Genomic DNA, 17,631 nt, shown 5'->3' with positions numbered 1-17,631 from the left:
GTTTGAGACACTTAAAAGCCGCTTATAAACCTATATACAGATGGTACTACTCTCCTGATCATCGGAATGAAGCATGCCCTCTAGTCTCAGAGTCTATGGGAAAGTAGAATTTTACAACCTTATTGGTCCTCAGTTTGTACCTTTGTCTCTACTCTGATAGGTGCTTCCATTCCCAATTCACCAGAAGAAGTCCCGCTCTATCTGGATATGTCTAGAATTCCTTTGAAACACCAAATCCTTGCCTTTAAAATTGTTATTTTAGCTAAATTGTGCATAACAATATGCTGGAAACCAACAATACCCCTACTTTTAAAGAAATTGCTGACTCTATCAAGAGCTATAAATAAACTATTGCTCAGGTTAACAGTAAAATCGTAACCTTCAAGAAATTATAAGACCCATGGGTAAACAACAACCATTTTTTTACACCTTGATGCCACCAAATTCTGATAGATTTCTCTGTAGAACCCCATTGGTCAAAATTCCAAATGAGCAAATTTCCAAAATCATATACTCAAGAATAGTATCTTACACTAATGTATGTATCATGAAATCCTGGTAAGACCAGTGCCTCTTTGTAGCTGATTGTATTTAGTAATGTTCATATTTGATCTACTCTTTGGTCCATTCTGGTCCATGATGTTTTCAAATTCCAAGGCTAGGATAAAAAAATGTATTTAGGCGCTAAATCAAGTCTCATGGGTTAACAGTACACCCAAGAAGATGAGGAATGTCCATCATTGTCTAGTGCACAAGCCATGATATATGGTGAATTATTGTATCATTGACTGTTATAATTCGACCCTGCACTTTACTTGGTTATGTTTGTTTTATACTCTTTTAGAAACCTTAATAAATACTTATGAAACTAAAAAATATTTGGTACCAACAAGTTTTTAGTTTACAAAAAGCTTCTATTGTCAATCTATTTCATTATAGATCTACGTCAGATTCCTCTCAGCAAGCGCGTGTCTGTTGGACTGGATGGGAAGTTATACTTTGCACATGTCGTTCATATGGACAGCAAGATAGATTACTTTTGCGTTGCTGTGTACTCCAGGATCAGACATATGTCACAGAGGATGCCGGTGAAGCTCAGCATACATAACAGTAAGATGTTTTTTCCAACAAAAAACTCTGGAAATTGGGTTATAACTTTAACCACCAATAATAGATTTGTGGGAACTATTAACAGCATTTCTGCTCCAGTTTTCAAATACTGTTAATTTCCCAAAGCTAATTTATGAAAACTTGTGTTTGTTGTTAGTGATCTACCACATAGCCGCATCTACAACTTAGAAGTGTGGCAGATTGAAATGCATCAGCCATGACTGTCCACTGAATCTTATGTACTATTTAATAGGATAACTGCATTACATAGCGGAACCAAAATGTCAACAAAAAAAAGTAACGATTCCCTACATTGAAGCCCTTACAGTTTGCAATTAAGAGTTTCTGTAACTTTTATTCTTCATGTCACATGCTGGCAGAATGCGACTGAGAGGCAGGCAAGGGTTAAAACCCTGACATCTACCCTACAAATCAACAAGAAAAAAGAAAAGATACAGCTCACCGTGACTCTTTGGTTGCGCACGTGCTGGAGATCCACACCTGTGTTGGTGCTGCACATAAATCCAAGGAAAACACGAGACTCCGCAACAGTGCTTGGTTAAAAATATTCGTCTTCCACTGAAGAACTCTTTATTTTCGGCAAATCCAATAAAATATGGCAAGCATAATCCCCGCAAGTGCATATGAGGTCATAAAAGCCTACATGTTTCTGGTGCACAGTGCACCCTTAGTCATGGCTAACTTTCCATTGTATGTGTCGGAATAAGAGCCGCTCCTCCGCCCCACCTCCGTCACATGACTAGGTTGTTGCAGAAGAACGGACCGGACTCCGGCACTAAATACCAGTGTATTAAAGGTACAACATATTACCGTAATTAAAAGATATAATGGATTTGTTAAAAACAGAAATTCAAGAAAAAAAAACATATATATATTTCATCTACATGTACACAAGTGGATATTTTTGATACATATATATCCAGTAGTGATGGTTGGAATATCCTGATATAACAGATATTCCGGTCCAGAGTTTGGTATATGCTCCAGTAATACTCATATTATGACTTTAAACATGACAAAATATCAGCGAGACAATCTAATAATGAAACATAATTTCGTGCTTATGATTTAGACCTTTAGGGAACCTTGTATCAAGGCAAAAAATCCAATAGGCCTCTCTATCCCGTAGGACTTTAGCTCTATCTCCTCCCCTCACCAAGGGTTTTATCTGTTCAATTACAGCCCCATATAGAGATGCTACCTTGCCTTTATGTACATCAATAAAATGTCGTGCTACTCCCGATAAACTCTTCTTTTTTTCACTTTGTTCCAGCGTGTTTAGTTTGTACCAGTTGTTAATATCCCTGAGGTGTTCTAGGAATCTTTGTTTAAATTTACGAGTCGTACACCCCACATATATCTTACGACATAAGGTGCAACCCACCAGATATATTACATGGTCGCTATTACAGCTTACATAGCTATTAATGATGAACCTGTGATCTCCGTCCGAATTGAAAAAATACTTAGTGGGTGACACAAAATTACACGTCTTACATGGGTAAGTTCCACACTTGTAGAAACCCTTCTGTGCCAACCAGGTACGATTACTTCGCTCCTTAGATCTAAACAAGCTAGAGGAAACATGGTTGCCTATAGTTTTTGTTTTCCTAGCGACCACTTGGCAACCTTTTTTCAAGATTTCAGACAAGATCCTATCCTCAAACAAAATTGGTATGTGTCTATGTATAATTTGTTTTATTTCGTGGAACTGGTCTGAAAATTGTAAGCTTAAGACGGGGGCATTCCTAGGTATGTCCTTTTTTAAAGGTTTCTCCTTTCTTGTAAGCATGTACTCCCGTTCCTTATTATCAACTATAGCCCCTGCTCTTCTCATCATCCACTGTGGGTATTTTCTATCAGTCAATCTGCGTTGTATTTGGGAGGTTTCATGGTTGTAGTTTTCTTGCTCTGTACAATTTCTTTTGGCCCTAGTCATCTCTTGTTTGAGGATAGGATCTTGTCTGAAATCTTGAAAAAAGGTTGCCAAGTGGTCGCTAGGAAAACAAAAACTATAGGCAACCATGTTTCCTCTAGCTTGTTTAGATCTAAGGAGCGAAGTAATCGTACCTGGTTGGCACAGAAGGGTTTCTACAAGTGTGGAACTTACCCATGTAAGACGTGTAATTTTGTGTCACCCACTAAGTATTTTTTCAATTCGGACGGAGATCACAGGTTCATCATTAATAGCTATGTAAGCTGTAATAGCGACCATGTAATATATCTGGTGGGTTGCACCTTATGTCGTAAGATATATGTGGGGTGTACGACTCGTAAATTTAAACAAAGATTCCTAGAACACCTCAGGGATATTAACAACTGGTACAAACTAAACACGCTGGAACAAAGTGAAAAAAAGAAGAGTTTATCGGGAGTAGCACGACATTTTATTGATGTACATAAAGGCAAGGTAGCATCTCTATATGGGGCTGTAATTGAACAGATAAAACCCTTGGTGAGGGGAGGAGATAGAGCTAAAGTCCTACGGGATAGAGAGGCCTATTGGATTTTTTGCCTTGATACAAGGTTCCCTAAAGGTCTAAATCATAAGCACGAAATTATGTTTCATTATTAGATTGTCTCGCTGATATTTTGTCATGTTTAAAGTCATAATATGAGTATTACTGGAGCATATACCAAACTCTGGACCGGAATATCTGTTATATCAGGATATTCCAACCATCACTACTGGATATATATGTATCAAAAATATCCACTTGTGTACATGTAGATGAAATATATATATGTTTTTTTTTCTTGAATTTCTGTTTTTAACAAATCCATTATATCTTTTAATTACGGTAATATGTTGTACCTTTAATACACTGGTATTTAGTGCCGGAGTCCGGTCCGTTCTTCTGCAACAACCTAGTCATGTGACGGAGGTGGGGCGGAGGAGCGGCTCTTATTCCGACACATACAATGGAAAGTTAGCCATGACTAAGGGTGCACTGTGCACCAGAAACATGTAGGCTTTTATGACCTCATATGCACTTGCGGGGATTATGCTTGCCATATTTTATTGGATTTGCCGAAAATAAAGAGTTCTTCAGTGGAAGACGAATATTTTTAACCAAGCACTGTTGCGGAGTCTCGTGTTTTCCTTGCATCTACCCTACACCTGTCTTTCAATGGATATTCCCATTTCAGCAAATACATGTTATTGTTTGTATAATAAAAAGTTATGCAAATTTCCAATCTACTTTCTGTATCAATTTCCTACTGTTCTCTAGATCTCTGCTTGCTGTCCTTCTATAGAAAGCTTCATTGTTTAGTTCAGGTGGACAGAAATCTGACCATGGTCACACAGGTGCACGGCTCGTTATATCACAGAGCGTAATCAGAACTGTGAGTTATAATGAGCTGTGCACCTGTGTGACCATGGAAATAAACGTAGAAGCTTTCTATAGAATGACAGCAAGCAGAGATCTAGAAAACCGTGAGGGATTGGTACAGAAAGTATATTAAAAAGATGGATAATTTGTCATCATGCAAACAATAGCATTAATTTGACAAAATTAGAATACCCCTTTCAGTTGATTACTAACTAATTAAATTTTCCTAAGAACTTGCTCAGGAGACAGTTTCTGTTTCTTAGTTCCTGTCTGTAAGTAAAACATTCTGGACTGTTTTCCCTGACTACTCCTTGGATTTCTGAATTGGGCATTTACTTATTCTTCTAGTTGTGACTTTTGGAGTGGACTGGGAAATTCTCTTGGTTTGTGATTTTCATCTTGATGCACAATCCTGCCATCAACTTGGTTTGCCGATTCTTGTTCTAATTTCACCTTACCAAGTAGGGATCATTGCCCAGTTGGATATCATCATGTTGGCTGGATGTCAAGAAGCCACAAAGAGATTGGGGGAGGGGGGTTATTATTAGGGCTCACTATTCCTTCCCTATCCAGTCCTGACAAATTTACTCTACAAGAGTCTTATCAAAGTAAGATTACTCAGCATCTTGAATGTACCTCCCCTTGTATGTAATGAAATTATTTCTTATATTTTTAGGTGATGCCATTAAAAATCGAGCACCAAACATACTAACTACTCAAGGAGGAATGGACAAGCCAATTGTAGTGTTGAAAGGCGAAGTCCTGCAGTTGGAATGCATCGCAGAAGGATTGTGAGTTTCATCAGAATTGTCTTAGAAAAGACAATAGAATAGTGATTGTGTAAATCTGTTTTCAATGTGCATATTAAGGTATAAATCACTTTAAAGTAAAAATTATTTAGTAAGACCTAAACATTTTGCAAGTATTTTGTAATATAATGTCTATGTAATGACAACGTAATAAGAGATAACAGACAGGAGAGCGAGCCCTAAGCTCCAGTCCCCTCCAACAGCTTTACCTGTTTGCCTCTTTGTATCCTATCGATAGAGTACAACCATGAATATAATCCATCCCTAGGTTACTGTGCAGACATGCAAAAAAATCGGGTGGCATCTGAGAGAACATACAAAGAACAGAATTGCAAATACAAAAGAGTAGTCACTAAATAAAGCCAAGAATCAAAAAACACAGAGAGTACAGAGTAGGACAGAAAATGAGCTAGCAAAGAATTTTACCAGCAAGGAATGAGCTGCATATATTTATAATTAGGAAGATTTCTGCCCCAGGTGGTCGGAGCAGGAACTCACAGTCACATGGTTTTAACTCTTGCTGGTCCAGAGCCCAATTGCAGAGAAGCGAGTTTGGTGAATACAACTCACAGACAGCTACTAGAACTTAGTTCTCACTGCCAGACTTGAGTAAACCACAGAAACAGTCAGTGTTTCCTCAATCTATTAGTGGGAATTGAGGAAGATACAGACATGGACATAACAGTCTGTACCAAAAATGTTACATTTTCCAGTACCGTTATACAAATTGACACCCTGTGGTCTTTGCTGTATGGTAGGTTCATTCACTGAGAGGCTGCATACTTCACATTAAGTAGGGAATGGTACAAATAAAACATGAAGGTCAATAAGCAAGTATTCTAAAAAGTACATAATAATAAAATTAATGATTTTAGGCCCACTCCAACAAATGAATGGCGGAAAGAAGGAGAGGAATCAATAAAATATCGTGCCATAGTAGAAGGCCATGGGACACTACTGAAGATCAAGGACATCACTAAAGATGATGAAGGAGTATATGTCTGTGAATCCAAAAATGCAATGGGATCTGCTGAGCAAAGGTTTCATGTTCTTGTAGAAGGTAATATCATTGTCTCATATTATCAGGTTACACTCTTCTTTCTTGAACACAATTGCCAAAACTGTATAAAGGGAGCTGTTCTATATATTGTTAATTGGCTTTAAAAAAGTTCCTGTTAGGGAGCCCACATGTAAGGTAATAATTTCCTAATAGGAAATTTGGAAAAAGGAGGAAAGTACCTTCAAAGAAGCAGCTAATGTTTAACACAAGTAGTGTACATGTAAAATAAAATGTGCATATAATGTACAATGTTATATAATTTTAGCTGTTATGTTTACTGTTTTAGAGCCCCCCAGATGGGAAAAAGAGCTGAAAAGCTCATTACAAAGTGTGGGCTCTGAAGTCATCCTGAACTGTTCAGCTGCCGGGACACCAGAACCAGAAATCCAATGGCAGAGGAATGGAATCCCTATGAAAAGTAAGCTCAGGGGGTATGGAAGTGCTTCCTGTTTTTGTAGTCCAGTATCAAACAATGAAACCAAATATTATAGGGAACCTGTCACCAGAGACCCTTGTAGCCAATAAACAGCATATCCCCAAACAGTTTCTATAAAAAATCTGGCATTTTATTTACCAATAAAGATTTGACTTTTTATGCACTAAGAGACACCATGCCAGAGGATTTCTTCTTCTACGTAGTTCTTATATCCATGCCTCCAAAGTGAGCCGTATGTTTCACGTGCCTCAACATGACCTTTAGCCGGTTTTGGGATTGATTTCCTTCGTGTGTCATGCAATAGTAGGCCTATCACACCAAGTCCTACAGATTAGAAGGCAATCTGCAGCAATTCTTCACACTAATACATGTGATATCCATATGCAGGGCAGGAGCCAGCACTGGGCATATCTGGGCAAGTGTCAGGGCCCAGACCTGCTGGGGGGAAAGGGGGGGCCCACATAAAGCTGTTTATAAGGAATTAATGGTGGTGAGGAGGTCTGTATCTATTGCATCTATAGGGGGTGAGGTTTTTTTTTATAAAATAACCATGAGGGGGTTGTTTGGTATTACAAACTAGGGAATATTTTAGGGAACAGGAGACTGTTTTATTTTCAGAATTTTTAATGCCGCCACGTGAGTTCACTGCAAAGGGGTCTACTTAAACCTGGAGCCGACCCTGTCCATATGCCATTATTATACAGACAGTCCCCGGGTTACGTACAGGATAGATTCTGTTGGTTTGTTCTTAAGTTGAATTTGTATGTAAGTCAGAACTGGATATTTTATAATTGTAAACCCAGCCAATAAAAATGTTGGATTGTTATAAGAAACAGGATTAACAATAAATCTTAAAGGAAACCTACCACTTGAAGTGGCAGGTATAAGAGGGAACTACCGAGCAGCAGCTCAGGGTGAGCTGGTGCCGGAGCTTATTTTTGTTAGTGTTTTAAACCGCAGTATCGCGGTTTGAAACACTTTTTAAACTTTATGGCCGGAGCTGCTTCGTCGCAGGGAGGTACGCGCTCGGCGCTTACCATGCGCGCGACCGTGCACACGGTTACATAGGAAGTGAAGGAGAGCCGTGCACACGGTCGCACACATGGTAAGCACCGAGCACGTACCTCCCTGCGCCGAAGCAGCTTCGGCCATAAAGTTTAAAAAGTGTTTTAAACCGCGATACTGCGGTTTAAAACACTAACAAAAATAAGCTCCGGCACCAGCTCACCCTGAGCTGGTGCTCGGTAGTTCCCTCTTATACCTGCCACTTCAAGTGGTAGGTTTCCTTTAATTGCAGACAAACACCTTTAATAACTGTTATAGATGTTTATTATAACCTGGGACTAAAGTACAGTAAATGACCAACATCCATTTGTAACTAGGGGTTGTCTGTAAGTTGGGGTTCTTAAGTAGGAGACTGCCTGTACATACATAGGAGCCGCCTTTATGCAGTTGCAATTAAACAGCCTTCATAGAAGGAACATTTCTTTTGTAATTCGTGTCATATAGTATAAAATTGTGATTTTTAAATATTTTTTCCCCTAAATATAGGAGAAACGCTTCCTCACAATCATAAGATGATAGGAGGAATATTGTTCATTCACTCACTTCAGCTCTCGGACAGCGCAGTGTATCAGTGTGAAGCGTCTAACAAGCATGGGACCATTCTCACCAGTGCCAACATTGATGTGCTAGGTATGCCAGCTACACTTATATTTGGAAAATTACACCTCAAGATGCTACATAAAAAAATTATGAACCACCGCTACCATTATGGGGCCATTTTCAGAACGATCACTGTCAATACAATGAAAAATTGTTTATCATTGAGCTTAGTCTTATAAATCAGATTTTCAGATTCAGAAACTAATATTTAAAAAAAAAAATAAATAAGATTGGAGGGAAGGAGGGAGGAATGATGATAGGAGCACTTCTCTTATAAGATATGTTACAAGGTTTTATGCTTGTACTAATCAACACTTGTACTAATCAACACAATTCATAGAGCCTATTCATAGAGTTAGCAGCCTCTATGAGCTTGTTTATTATACCTGTGCCTTTTATTGACTTTTGTCCTTTTGGCTCAACCCTGACTACTCGCCTGCCCTACGACTTGGTACCACACCGATTTCGACCCAGTTTGTTTGAACTTGCCTTGCCGTCTTTCTTGTGTCTCTTTGTTTGTCTTACTGTACTATGCACTTATCCAGCCTAGGGACCTCCACCCAGTTGTCACCTATTGTTTACCGCAGATCTGGCAAGTAGGCAGGGACACAGTTTGTGGGAAATGCAAGTCTCACATTTCTTCCTTGTATTAAAAATTCATTCACATAAAGTTAGTTGAAACGTTAGTGATCATACAAGTAATACCTGACAACATTGGTCATCCATTAATAGTAATTTTATTGCTATTAACCGATATTTTGGTTTTCGACCCAGTTTGTTTGAAATTGCCTTGTTGTCTTTCTTGTGTTTCTTTGTTTGTCTTACTGTACTGTGCTTTTATCCTGGGTAGGGACCTCCACCCAGTTGTCACCTATTGTTTACCGCAGATCTGGCAAGTAGGCAGGGACACAGTTTGTGGGAAATGCAGGGCTCACACTAATTCCTTGTCTTAAAAATTCATTCACATAAAGTTATTTGAAACATTAGTGATCATTTAAGTAATACCTGACAACATTGATCATCCATTAACAGTAATTTCACTGCTATTAACTATGCCCACTGCTAATAATATTTGCACAAAATGTGTACCTATTAATGCTGTGTACATTCATTCACAATGTTTGGTACTGATATGTTGTCATTATTGATTATTTTGTTTTTTTTGTCTTCCTACAGATATTGTACCATTAATATTTACTGAAGAGAACACAACGTACACAGCAGTTTGGGGACAAAATATCTCATTATTTTGCAATAATTTTGCCTTTCCTGTGGCTGATGTTACCTGGTAAGGGGATTTGTCAAATATTTTTCTAAAGTCTATCCAATGCCACCAAACCTGGCCTCCAACCCCATGCCCTGGGCTGGGCAAATTTCAAATCTTAAACAGGAACCCCCATTTTTTAGTACTGATTTGACTCAATTTACGATTCAAGTCATTTCATTGACAGATGGTGTTCCTATTGTTAATATTCAATATGGGTAAGAATTTCAATGCGGTGGGGGAAATCTAATTTTTTATGTAGAACCAATATCCAGCGTAACCCAGGAACAACAACATGTAGTAAATGTCTATTTTCTAAATAAGTGTAATTTCAAAAGACCCGTGTCAAATCAATGTAATTTTTCCTGGGGAATCTGAATCTGCAATACAAAATGGGGATTCCTGTAATGTCCGTGCCAAAACGTCCCTCTATCCGCAGTTGGCAAAATAGATGCTGTTAATTTGTCTGTGTTTATGTATGAACTGTGGCTTAAGTTTCACAGAGTTTGGATTCATTGAGCCAAACCCTGCTCTCTGGAGTTCAGCCATGTCCTGCAAGGGTTACTAGCCTGATGGACAGCTGCTCCAGTCGGCTGCTGGAGGCGTATCCGGGAACTACCTTATATACCGGCCTATTCCCACTCTGTGTTATTGACTTCTGCTACGCCTTCCAACCATTCTATTGTTATTCGATTCTGTACCTTTGCCGCCATCTTGGTATTGACCTGGTTTTATCAGTCAAACCAGCATCGGACCTCAACAGCTACAGACCGGTGGCATTAACATCCCATTTGATGAAGGTCAAATGCAGGGATATAGCCTGCAGGGACGTAACAGGATGAGTTTGCCACAACTTACCCAGTAGGTAACAGGTTCTTTACAATTCCTGTTTAAGATTTTAAAGAGGCCCCCCAGAGGGTGGACGTAGGGGGTCGCGTTTGGTATCATTGGATGTTGAAAAAAAAGATTTTGAAAAATATTTGACGCATATATTTTTATTTTTTTGATCTATATTATATTTGTGTATTGCATATTTTAAGCTTTTAGAAGTCAAAGTAATAAAATTCCATTTAATCAAATGTATTTCTCTAAGGTACCACGGAAGGAAAATAGTCGAACCTAAAGGTGGACAGTACATAATAGACAGCAATGGCACCCTTCACATTGTGACATTGGAAGCAGAGGATGCTGGCTTATACACATGTGAAGTGTCAAACACCAAAGGGACCTCTTCAATTAAAGCACACCTTATACTTCGAGGTATGGTACATTCACTATTGTAATAATACATTGTGATTTGCTTTATGGAGAGGTAAACTAACTTCAAATACAGTATAACTTATATTTATGTATCTTCATTAGAACCTACAAAAGGGTATGTGTCTCCTGAGAACCCATGGGTAAGGAGGTGGCACTCCATAACTCTGACTTGTCATGTTCAATGTGATCCACACCTCTGTTCTTCTGTGAGGATCGCCTGGTTAAAAGATGGACAGGAGCTCAGAAAGAACGACCCAAGGTATTTCGACCTACCGTCTGACACTTCTATTGAAAGCTGCTGTGCAAGAAAGTCAGTAACCAGCAGCAATAATTGCCTTCTGTCATTAGTCTAAATCTTAAGGTGCTCTTCCAAATGTTGCAGGATTAAATTATCCTTAGGCTACAATCACACTGCCATTGCCGGCCGTACCGTAGCATGGCAGGCACATGGCAGTGCCGGGGAGAGGAGATGGAAGTGAGTGCCGCTCACCCCTGTCCCTCTCCATACGAATATATGGAGCACGGCACCGTATTCCGGAGAAAGGAAGGACATGTCCTATCTTTCTACGGGGTACGGAGCGGTACGGTGCCGCAAGTGTGCTGCACTGCACCACTCCCGTAGGGCACCATGCGCCCATTGATGTCTGTGGGGGCAGTTTGAATGTAACCTTAGTCTGTTGTTCTCTTAGTTGTTTGCCTCCCAACTTCTAGAAGCTGGTTTCTGATGGAATACCATAACACTCACTCAGGGCAAAAGAGAGGGGCTGTGGAGGGCCGATATATCAGGGCACAGCAGTGTGAGGACACTTTCACAATGCACCAAGTCCAACTATAATCCTAGAATAAAAAAATATTTTTCACAGTCCTGCCTCTACTAACTATAGACACAAAGGCCTGGTTACAAATCGGTTCTTCTTTTAGCTCCTTATGTCCTTGTTTTTACAAAAATAAATTGCTTGAAAAATTGTTCAAATGAGCCTGAGGGGCTCCGGGCTAATTTGGATAATTTTTCAAGCCTTTAATTTTCTAAAAACAAGGACATAAGAAGCTAAAATAAAATCGAACCCTGTCCGAGCATGTCAGCATGTCAGTGTGCTTGGTTTACAATCCTCCATCCTGGTGGTAGAATTCCTGTAAACACAATAAAATAGTCTTTACATATCTCTCATCTATCATTTTGTGTTTGTTCACTCGTTTCATTATTTCTTTAATGCAGAATACAAGTGAACTCAAACCACTTGTCTATAAGTGATGTAAACTGGGAAGATGGAGGTAACTACAGCTGCATTACCAGTACTTTGCTGGACTCGATGGAGACTCAGAGTCATCTAACTGTGAGAGGTATGTGTGATACTACAGCATATGGTTGTTTTCTCAATCAATACGAGTACCCCTGATGAAGAGTATTGTGCCCTTCTGTGCCAAAACTTCAGCTTATTTTACATATTTCTAAGGTGAAGTGCTTTGGGGGCGTTAACAGTGCACCTCTGGTTCTACATCTCACTGCTGCAGGCGCTGTGTGGCTGGAGGGTAGCAGGGGGATTTGCAGCAGAGCTGGAGCCCTAAGGTGCCCGGTTCACAGCCACTAAGCACTTCAGCCTCATTTACATGTTTCAAAATTAAAGTTTTGGCAGAAAAGGAGAAGCTGGAAGATAATGGTATGTGTGTCATGTGCCGACATAGATCTACATAACATAGCGGTGAATTCGGGAAGTTAAATTTTGGTGACCAATTCCATTTAAAGAGTTTCTATTTTCATAGATGTTCCAATGCCTCCGAACAATATACAGCTATTGGAAAAGCAGGAGCGTAGTGTTGTGTTGTCCTGGACACCCGGTGACAGCCATAACAGTCCAATTTCAGGTATGTTGTTGTTAGTATTTTTATTATTGTTTTTCTATATTTGTTAAGCACAAACATATTGTCAGAATCCTCTGAATGAATTCAGGTTTCAGGCTTCTGTGCTTGAAAATCGCTCCCAGGGGTGATTTTGATATATAGCTGCTTTTCAGGATCTGTTTCTTGGGAAAGCTGGGTTGTCATTTTAGTTCAGTTTGTGTTTAGCTGTGGATTAAGTGATTGACAGTCGACCCAGTCAGCTGCCTGGGGCAGTGTCCAGACACTCCTTTATATATCTGCCCAGTCCGGATTTCAGGTTAATTCAGTCTTCTGTCACTTGTTTTCTGTTTCTCTTGCCCTTTACTATTGTTTTGGTATGCTGTGTATCTGACCCTGATTCTGTGCCTAGCCACCACTTTGGATTTGACCCAATTCTGACTTTGCTTGTCTGTCTTGGCTGTGACTTGTCATCTTTCACGAGCACTTATTAAATTTAGGGAAGGTCGAGCAGTAGTCCCTGACCCCTAGGGTTTGCAATGGGGTTTGAGGTCTTTTTCCCCTTCCAAGAAAACACAGAAAAAATAAAAATGTCTAAGCATTATGGGGGAAATTTTTTAAAAGCAGGTGTAGGAAATTCAAAGCTGAACTGTTCTTTTCGGGCTTTGATTAAATCTCCCGGCCGTGATCTTTATTAACTATCAGTTTCCCCTTCCGCCATTTAGAACTATAATTTGCACTTGTCCCGAGTTGTTGAATGGAGACCTAGCTGCTGTGACTCACTCCCCCCCCCCCCCCCCCTCCATAGAACTTCTATGTAATATGAAACCTCAGTGAGCTTCTGTCCTTCTTGGTAGCAATACAGAATACAGCAGAAAGTTCAGCTTGAAACTGATCACATCTTGCAGGGCGAAAGCATGTGAGGACAAAAATACATGCCTGGCACATATGTTTTTTTTTTTTTAATTTCTTTTGTAGAATTTATCATCCAATTCATAAAGACCATCGACGAGACTGGAGAATGGGAAGAAGTAGCCAGAATCCCTGGAAATGAAACCTCAGTTCATGTGCAGCTCATCCCCAATTGTAACTACCAATTCCGTGTTATTGCTGTGAATGGAATTGGGAACAGTCCTCCAAGTCTTGTCTCAGAAAATTATAGGACGCCACCTGCAGGTAACACTGTAAATGTAGTAACTTAAACTGCTGTAATTTAGAAAATATAGGATAAGTTATTAATACTGAGTCTTAGACAATCCCTTAAAGCATTATTTGCAAAACACCCCTTTAATGTATTAATACATGGAAGTGGCCAAATTTGGCAAGCTGATTTACATAAAATATAGGTCAGTTGTATAACTTCAATAAACCTGGATTGTGTGTTGTGTTACTCCTATAAATAAGGTTAATTACTGTTTTCCAGCGCCTGACAGTAACCCACATACAGTATTCGTTGAAGCAAACCGCCCTGATGAAATGACAGTGAGATGGGAGGTGCGTTATTAGTATTGATAGTGAAGTATATCTTTTCCTCTTCTAAAAACTTGGTTGTTAGTTCTAATACAATTAAATTGATTTGCCTGTCTAGTTATATCACATAATACGCATTGCACTTAAAGTTATTGTATACTTTAATGGACACATTTCTTAAAGGTAGCCTGTCACTCTGGAAGTGTTATCCAATCCATTTTGCAGGCAGCATGTTATAAAACACAAAGGGGCTCATTAACTAAGGGTCACACACGCACTTTTGTTGTACTATCCACCGATTTCGGGGCTAAAGCGCCTTGCACAGGTATTTCATTAGTGTGTGCGCTGGGATTGTGTTGCACGCGACTGGCTTCCAAGCGACACAAATTAGGGGGCCTGCCACTGGACGATCTGACTGATTCGGACTCATAGTGGGATTTAAATGTCAAATTATGTCGCAAGCCCAAGCACTTACATGCACCACTAAATAGATGGTGAACTCTGTTGGACCTGAGCGGGGAAGAACAGATTTATTGAAAAAAAAAGCTCTTCGTAATAGAATGTACTATGTACAATCTTCTCGACCCTCCTGCTCTAAACATGCTGCCTGCAAATGGGCAACTACAGTATTTACAATCTGCTCAGCTCCTCCTGCTCTATAACATACTTCCTGCAGATAGAACACTATGGGGCTCATTTACTAAGGGCCACGGATCGCACTTTTGTCGGGCTGTGCGCCTTTTTCAGGGATTACACGGCTTGTACAGGTATTTAACTAGCGTTTGCGCCAGGATTTTTGCACACGTGATCGATTTTTAGCACAACTGCCCTGGCTTCCATGCAACACAATTTAGTGCGGGATTAAACTTTCAAAGCCCAAGCACTTACATGCACCATGAATAAGATGGTGAACTCCGTCGTACCTGAGCGGGGAAATGACACATATTGGGGGTCATTTACTAAGGGCCCGATTCGCGTTTTCCCGATGTGTTACCCGAATATTTCCGATTTGCGCCGATTCTCCCTGAATTGCCCCAGGATTTTGGCGCACGCGATCGGATTGTGGCGATTGTGACGCATCGGCGCTGGCATGCACGCAACGGAAATCGGGGGGCGTGGCTGAACGAAAACCCGGCGGATTCGGAAAAACCGCCGCATTTAAAACAAAAAATCTGTCGCGGAGCTTGCACTTACCTTCACTCAGGCCGAGCCGTGAACTCCAGCGCGTTCCGATGCTTTTCAGCGCAGCAGCGCCACCTGGTGGACGGCGGAGGAACTACCTTAATAAATCCCGGCCGGACCCGAATCCAGCGCAGAGAAAGCGCCGATGGATCGCGAATGGACCGGGTAAGTAAATCTGCCCCAATGTGCGCACGATCTTAGTAAATCACGGCACAGTTCATTGGAGTCGGACAGTGGCCGGGTAAATAAATGTGCCCCACTGTATAATCTGCTCAATTCCTCCTGCTCTATAACATGGTTCATAGAGATTATATTGCATTTTCATGGTCACAAATTTCCATTTACAGTATATCCTTGAAACAGTGATGATTTCTTTATATTTCTTAGATGTGGTCACAATCCCCTGCACATACGTAGGGCAAATCTTTAAGACTGGGTGTATTCTTGATCTTAAAATACAGTTAAAAATACCGTACAGTAAATTTTTAACTCCCATGTATTCAGGCTGTCGTGCATCATATTGTATTCACACTGGAATAATTCATCCTCCGAATAAGTCAGGCTCTTGTGTGCACCACTAGACAGAAGATATGGAAGCTACGTCCAACCAAATATTGTTGTATTGTGAAGTGTAGAAAATTTTCTCTACTCAAAGCTTTATTGTGATCTGTTTCAGCCCATGAATTTTCAAGAACAAAATGGTCCAGGATTCGAGTACAAGGTGAGCTGGCGCTTACAGGGCGTGGAGACAGACTGGCATCATAAGAAAGTGAAACGTCCACAGTTTACAATAAAGAACACCCCAGCCTTTGTTCCATATGACATTCGCGTCCAAGCTGTCAATAATATTGGACTTGGTCCTGATCCAGAGATACACACTGTTCACTCCGGCGAAGATAGTGAGTACTGAATAGTATGTTAATGGCGTTGTACATGGTTAGGAAAAACACTCCTAGAAACAGCTTCAGACCTGTCAATGGGCTGTGCCGGGTATTGCAGATTATATCCATTTACTTGGACCTGAGCAAGAATACCAGGTATAACCCATAGCCGGATGTGGGCTGCTTCTGGTAGAATTATTATTATTTAAAGTATTCTTTTTTGGTTTATGGTTTCATAACAGGATTATTGAACAATATTGTTGCCCAGGTTGTTGATTGTAGTTATGTTTCACGTTATGCTACTTTTTTCATTAAATCAGTGAATTATATATTTAGATTTTTTTTTCATACAAAGTGAATTGCTCGCGTTTTAGATTCTGTATTGTTACAGTGGGGCTCATTTACTAAGGGTCCGCGGTGCGCATTTTCGTCGGGTTTTTGCGCCGCATTTAACAGGGGATTTTTGCGCCAGCGATTGGATTTTTGAGCATCGGCGCCGGCTTACACGCGACACAAATTGGGGGGGTGGACCGTCAGACAACCCGACAGATTTGGTCTACGTGCGGGATTTAACATTTCGAATTGTGTCGCAAGAAACGCACTTACAAGCACTGGGAAGAAGAAGGTGAACTCCGGCGGACCTCGGCAGGGAAGCGACGGATGCAGGAACTCGGGCGCACGAGCTACGTGAATCACGCCGGACGTCATCTTCGTTGGACTGTTCGAATCGGGGATCGCGACAGGACTGGGTAAGTAAATTTGCCCCAATATGTCTATTTTTCCATCAGAATTTTTCTTCTGTAGATATTGGGGCCAATGCATGGCCATCAACAAATGTCCATATTATAACATGTCTTTCTAGCTCCTGATGCAGCTCCAGCTAATGTGTCAGTGAACCTTATAAACCACATGATCGCCAATGTGACATGGTCAGAAATAACACAGGACAGGATACGAGGACACCTATCAGGCTACAAGGTATGGAGTGTATACTACATAGAAGCAATACAATATAGCATTCATAGTATAAACACTACTCAAGCTACTCAAAATAGGACTGAGTTAATGTTTGAGATCAATATTGAATCACTATGTCCACCTGTCATTCATCAGCTTCTTAAAATGTCAATTAATTTGACGTCTATAGCCATGTAGACATCAGACTCACCCTGTGTACTATATTCTCCTTCTATACCTTGTACCATTTGCTAATATACCATATGCATTTTACTAAAAAATAGAGTATATTCACTATATAATCAGGGACTACACTATATAATCAGTATATGACTACACATAGTT

General features: G+C 40.2%; 1 protein-coding gene across 7 annotated transcripts in view; it reads left to right on the top strand.

The window, feature by feature from the left end:
* The window catches only part of CHL1 (cell adhesion molecule L1 like), a 65,667-nt gene that overhangs the window by 33,967 nt on the left and 14,069 nt on the right, over positions 1-17,631 (top strand). For all 7 annotated transcript variants that reach the window (XM_072128893.1, XM_072128892.1, XM_072128891.1 and 4 more), the window contains exons 6-19: positions 940-1,110; positions 5,143-5,257; positions 6,151-6,335; positions 6,622-6,753; positions 8,323-8,466; positions 9,613-9,724; positions 10,794-10,960; positions 11,063-11,219; positions 12,177-12,301; positions 12,722-12,823; positions 13,775-13,972; positions 14,220-14,290; positions 16,125-16,347; positions 17,192-17,307. In XM_072128893.1, coding sequence (XP_071984994.1) covers positions 940-1,110; positions 5,143-5,257; positions 6,151-6,335; positions 6,622-6,753; positions 8,323-8,466; positions 9,613-9,724; positions 10,794-10,960; positions 11,063-11,219; positions 12,177-12,301; positions 12,722-12,823; positions 13,775-13,972; positions 14,220-14,290; positions 16,125-16,347; positions 17,192-17,307 — 2,018 coding nt within the window. The remainder of the gene's footprint in view (positions 1-939; positions 1,111-5,142; positions 5,258-6,150; positions 6,336-6,621; positions 6,754-8,322; positions 8,467-9,612; positions 9,725-10,793; positions 10,961-11,062; positions 11,220-12,176; positions 12,302-12,721; positions 12,824-13,774; positions 13,973-14,219; positions 14,291-16,124; positions 16,348-17,191; positions 17,308-17,631) is intronic.

This window comes from Engystomops pustulosus, chromosome 10 (assembly GCF_040894005.1).
Source record: "Engystomops pustulosus chromosome 10, aEngPut4.maternal, whole genome shotgun sequence".
Lineage (NCBI taxonomy): Eukaryota > Metazoa > Chordata > Amphibia > Anura > Leptodactylidae > Engystomops > Engystomops pustulosus.
This window is presented reverse-complemented; position numbering and strand designations above follow the sequence as displayed.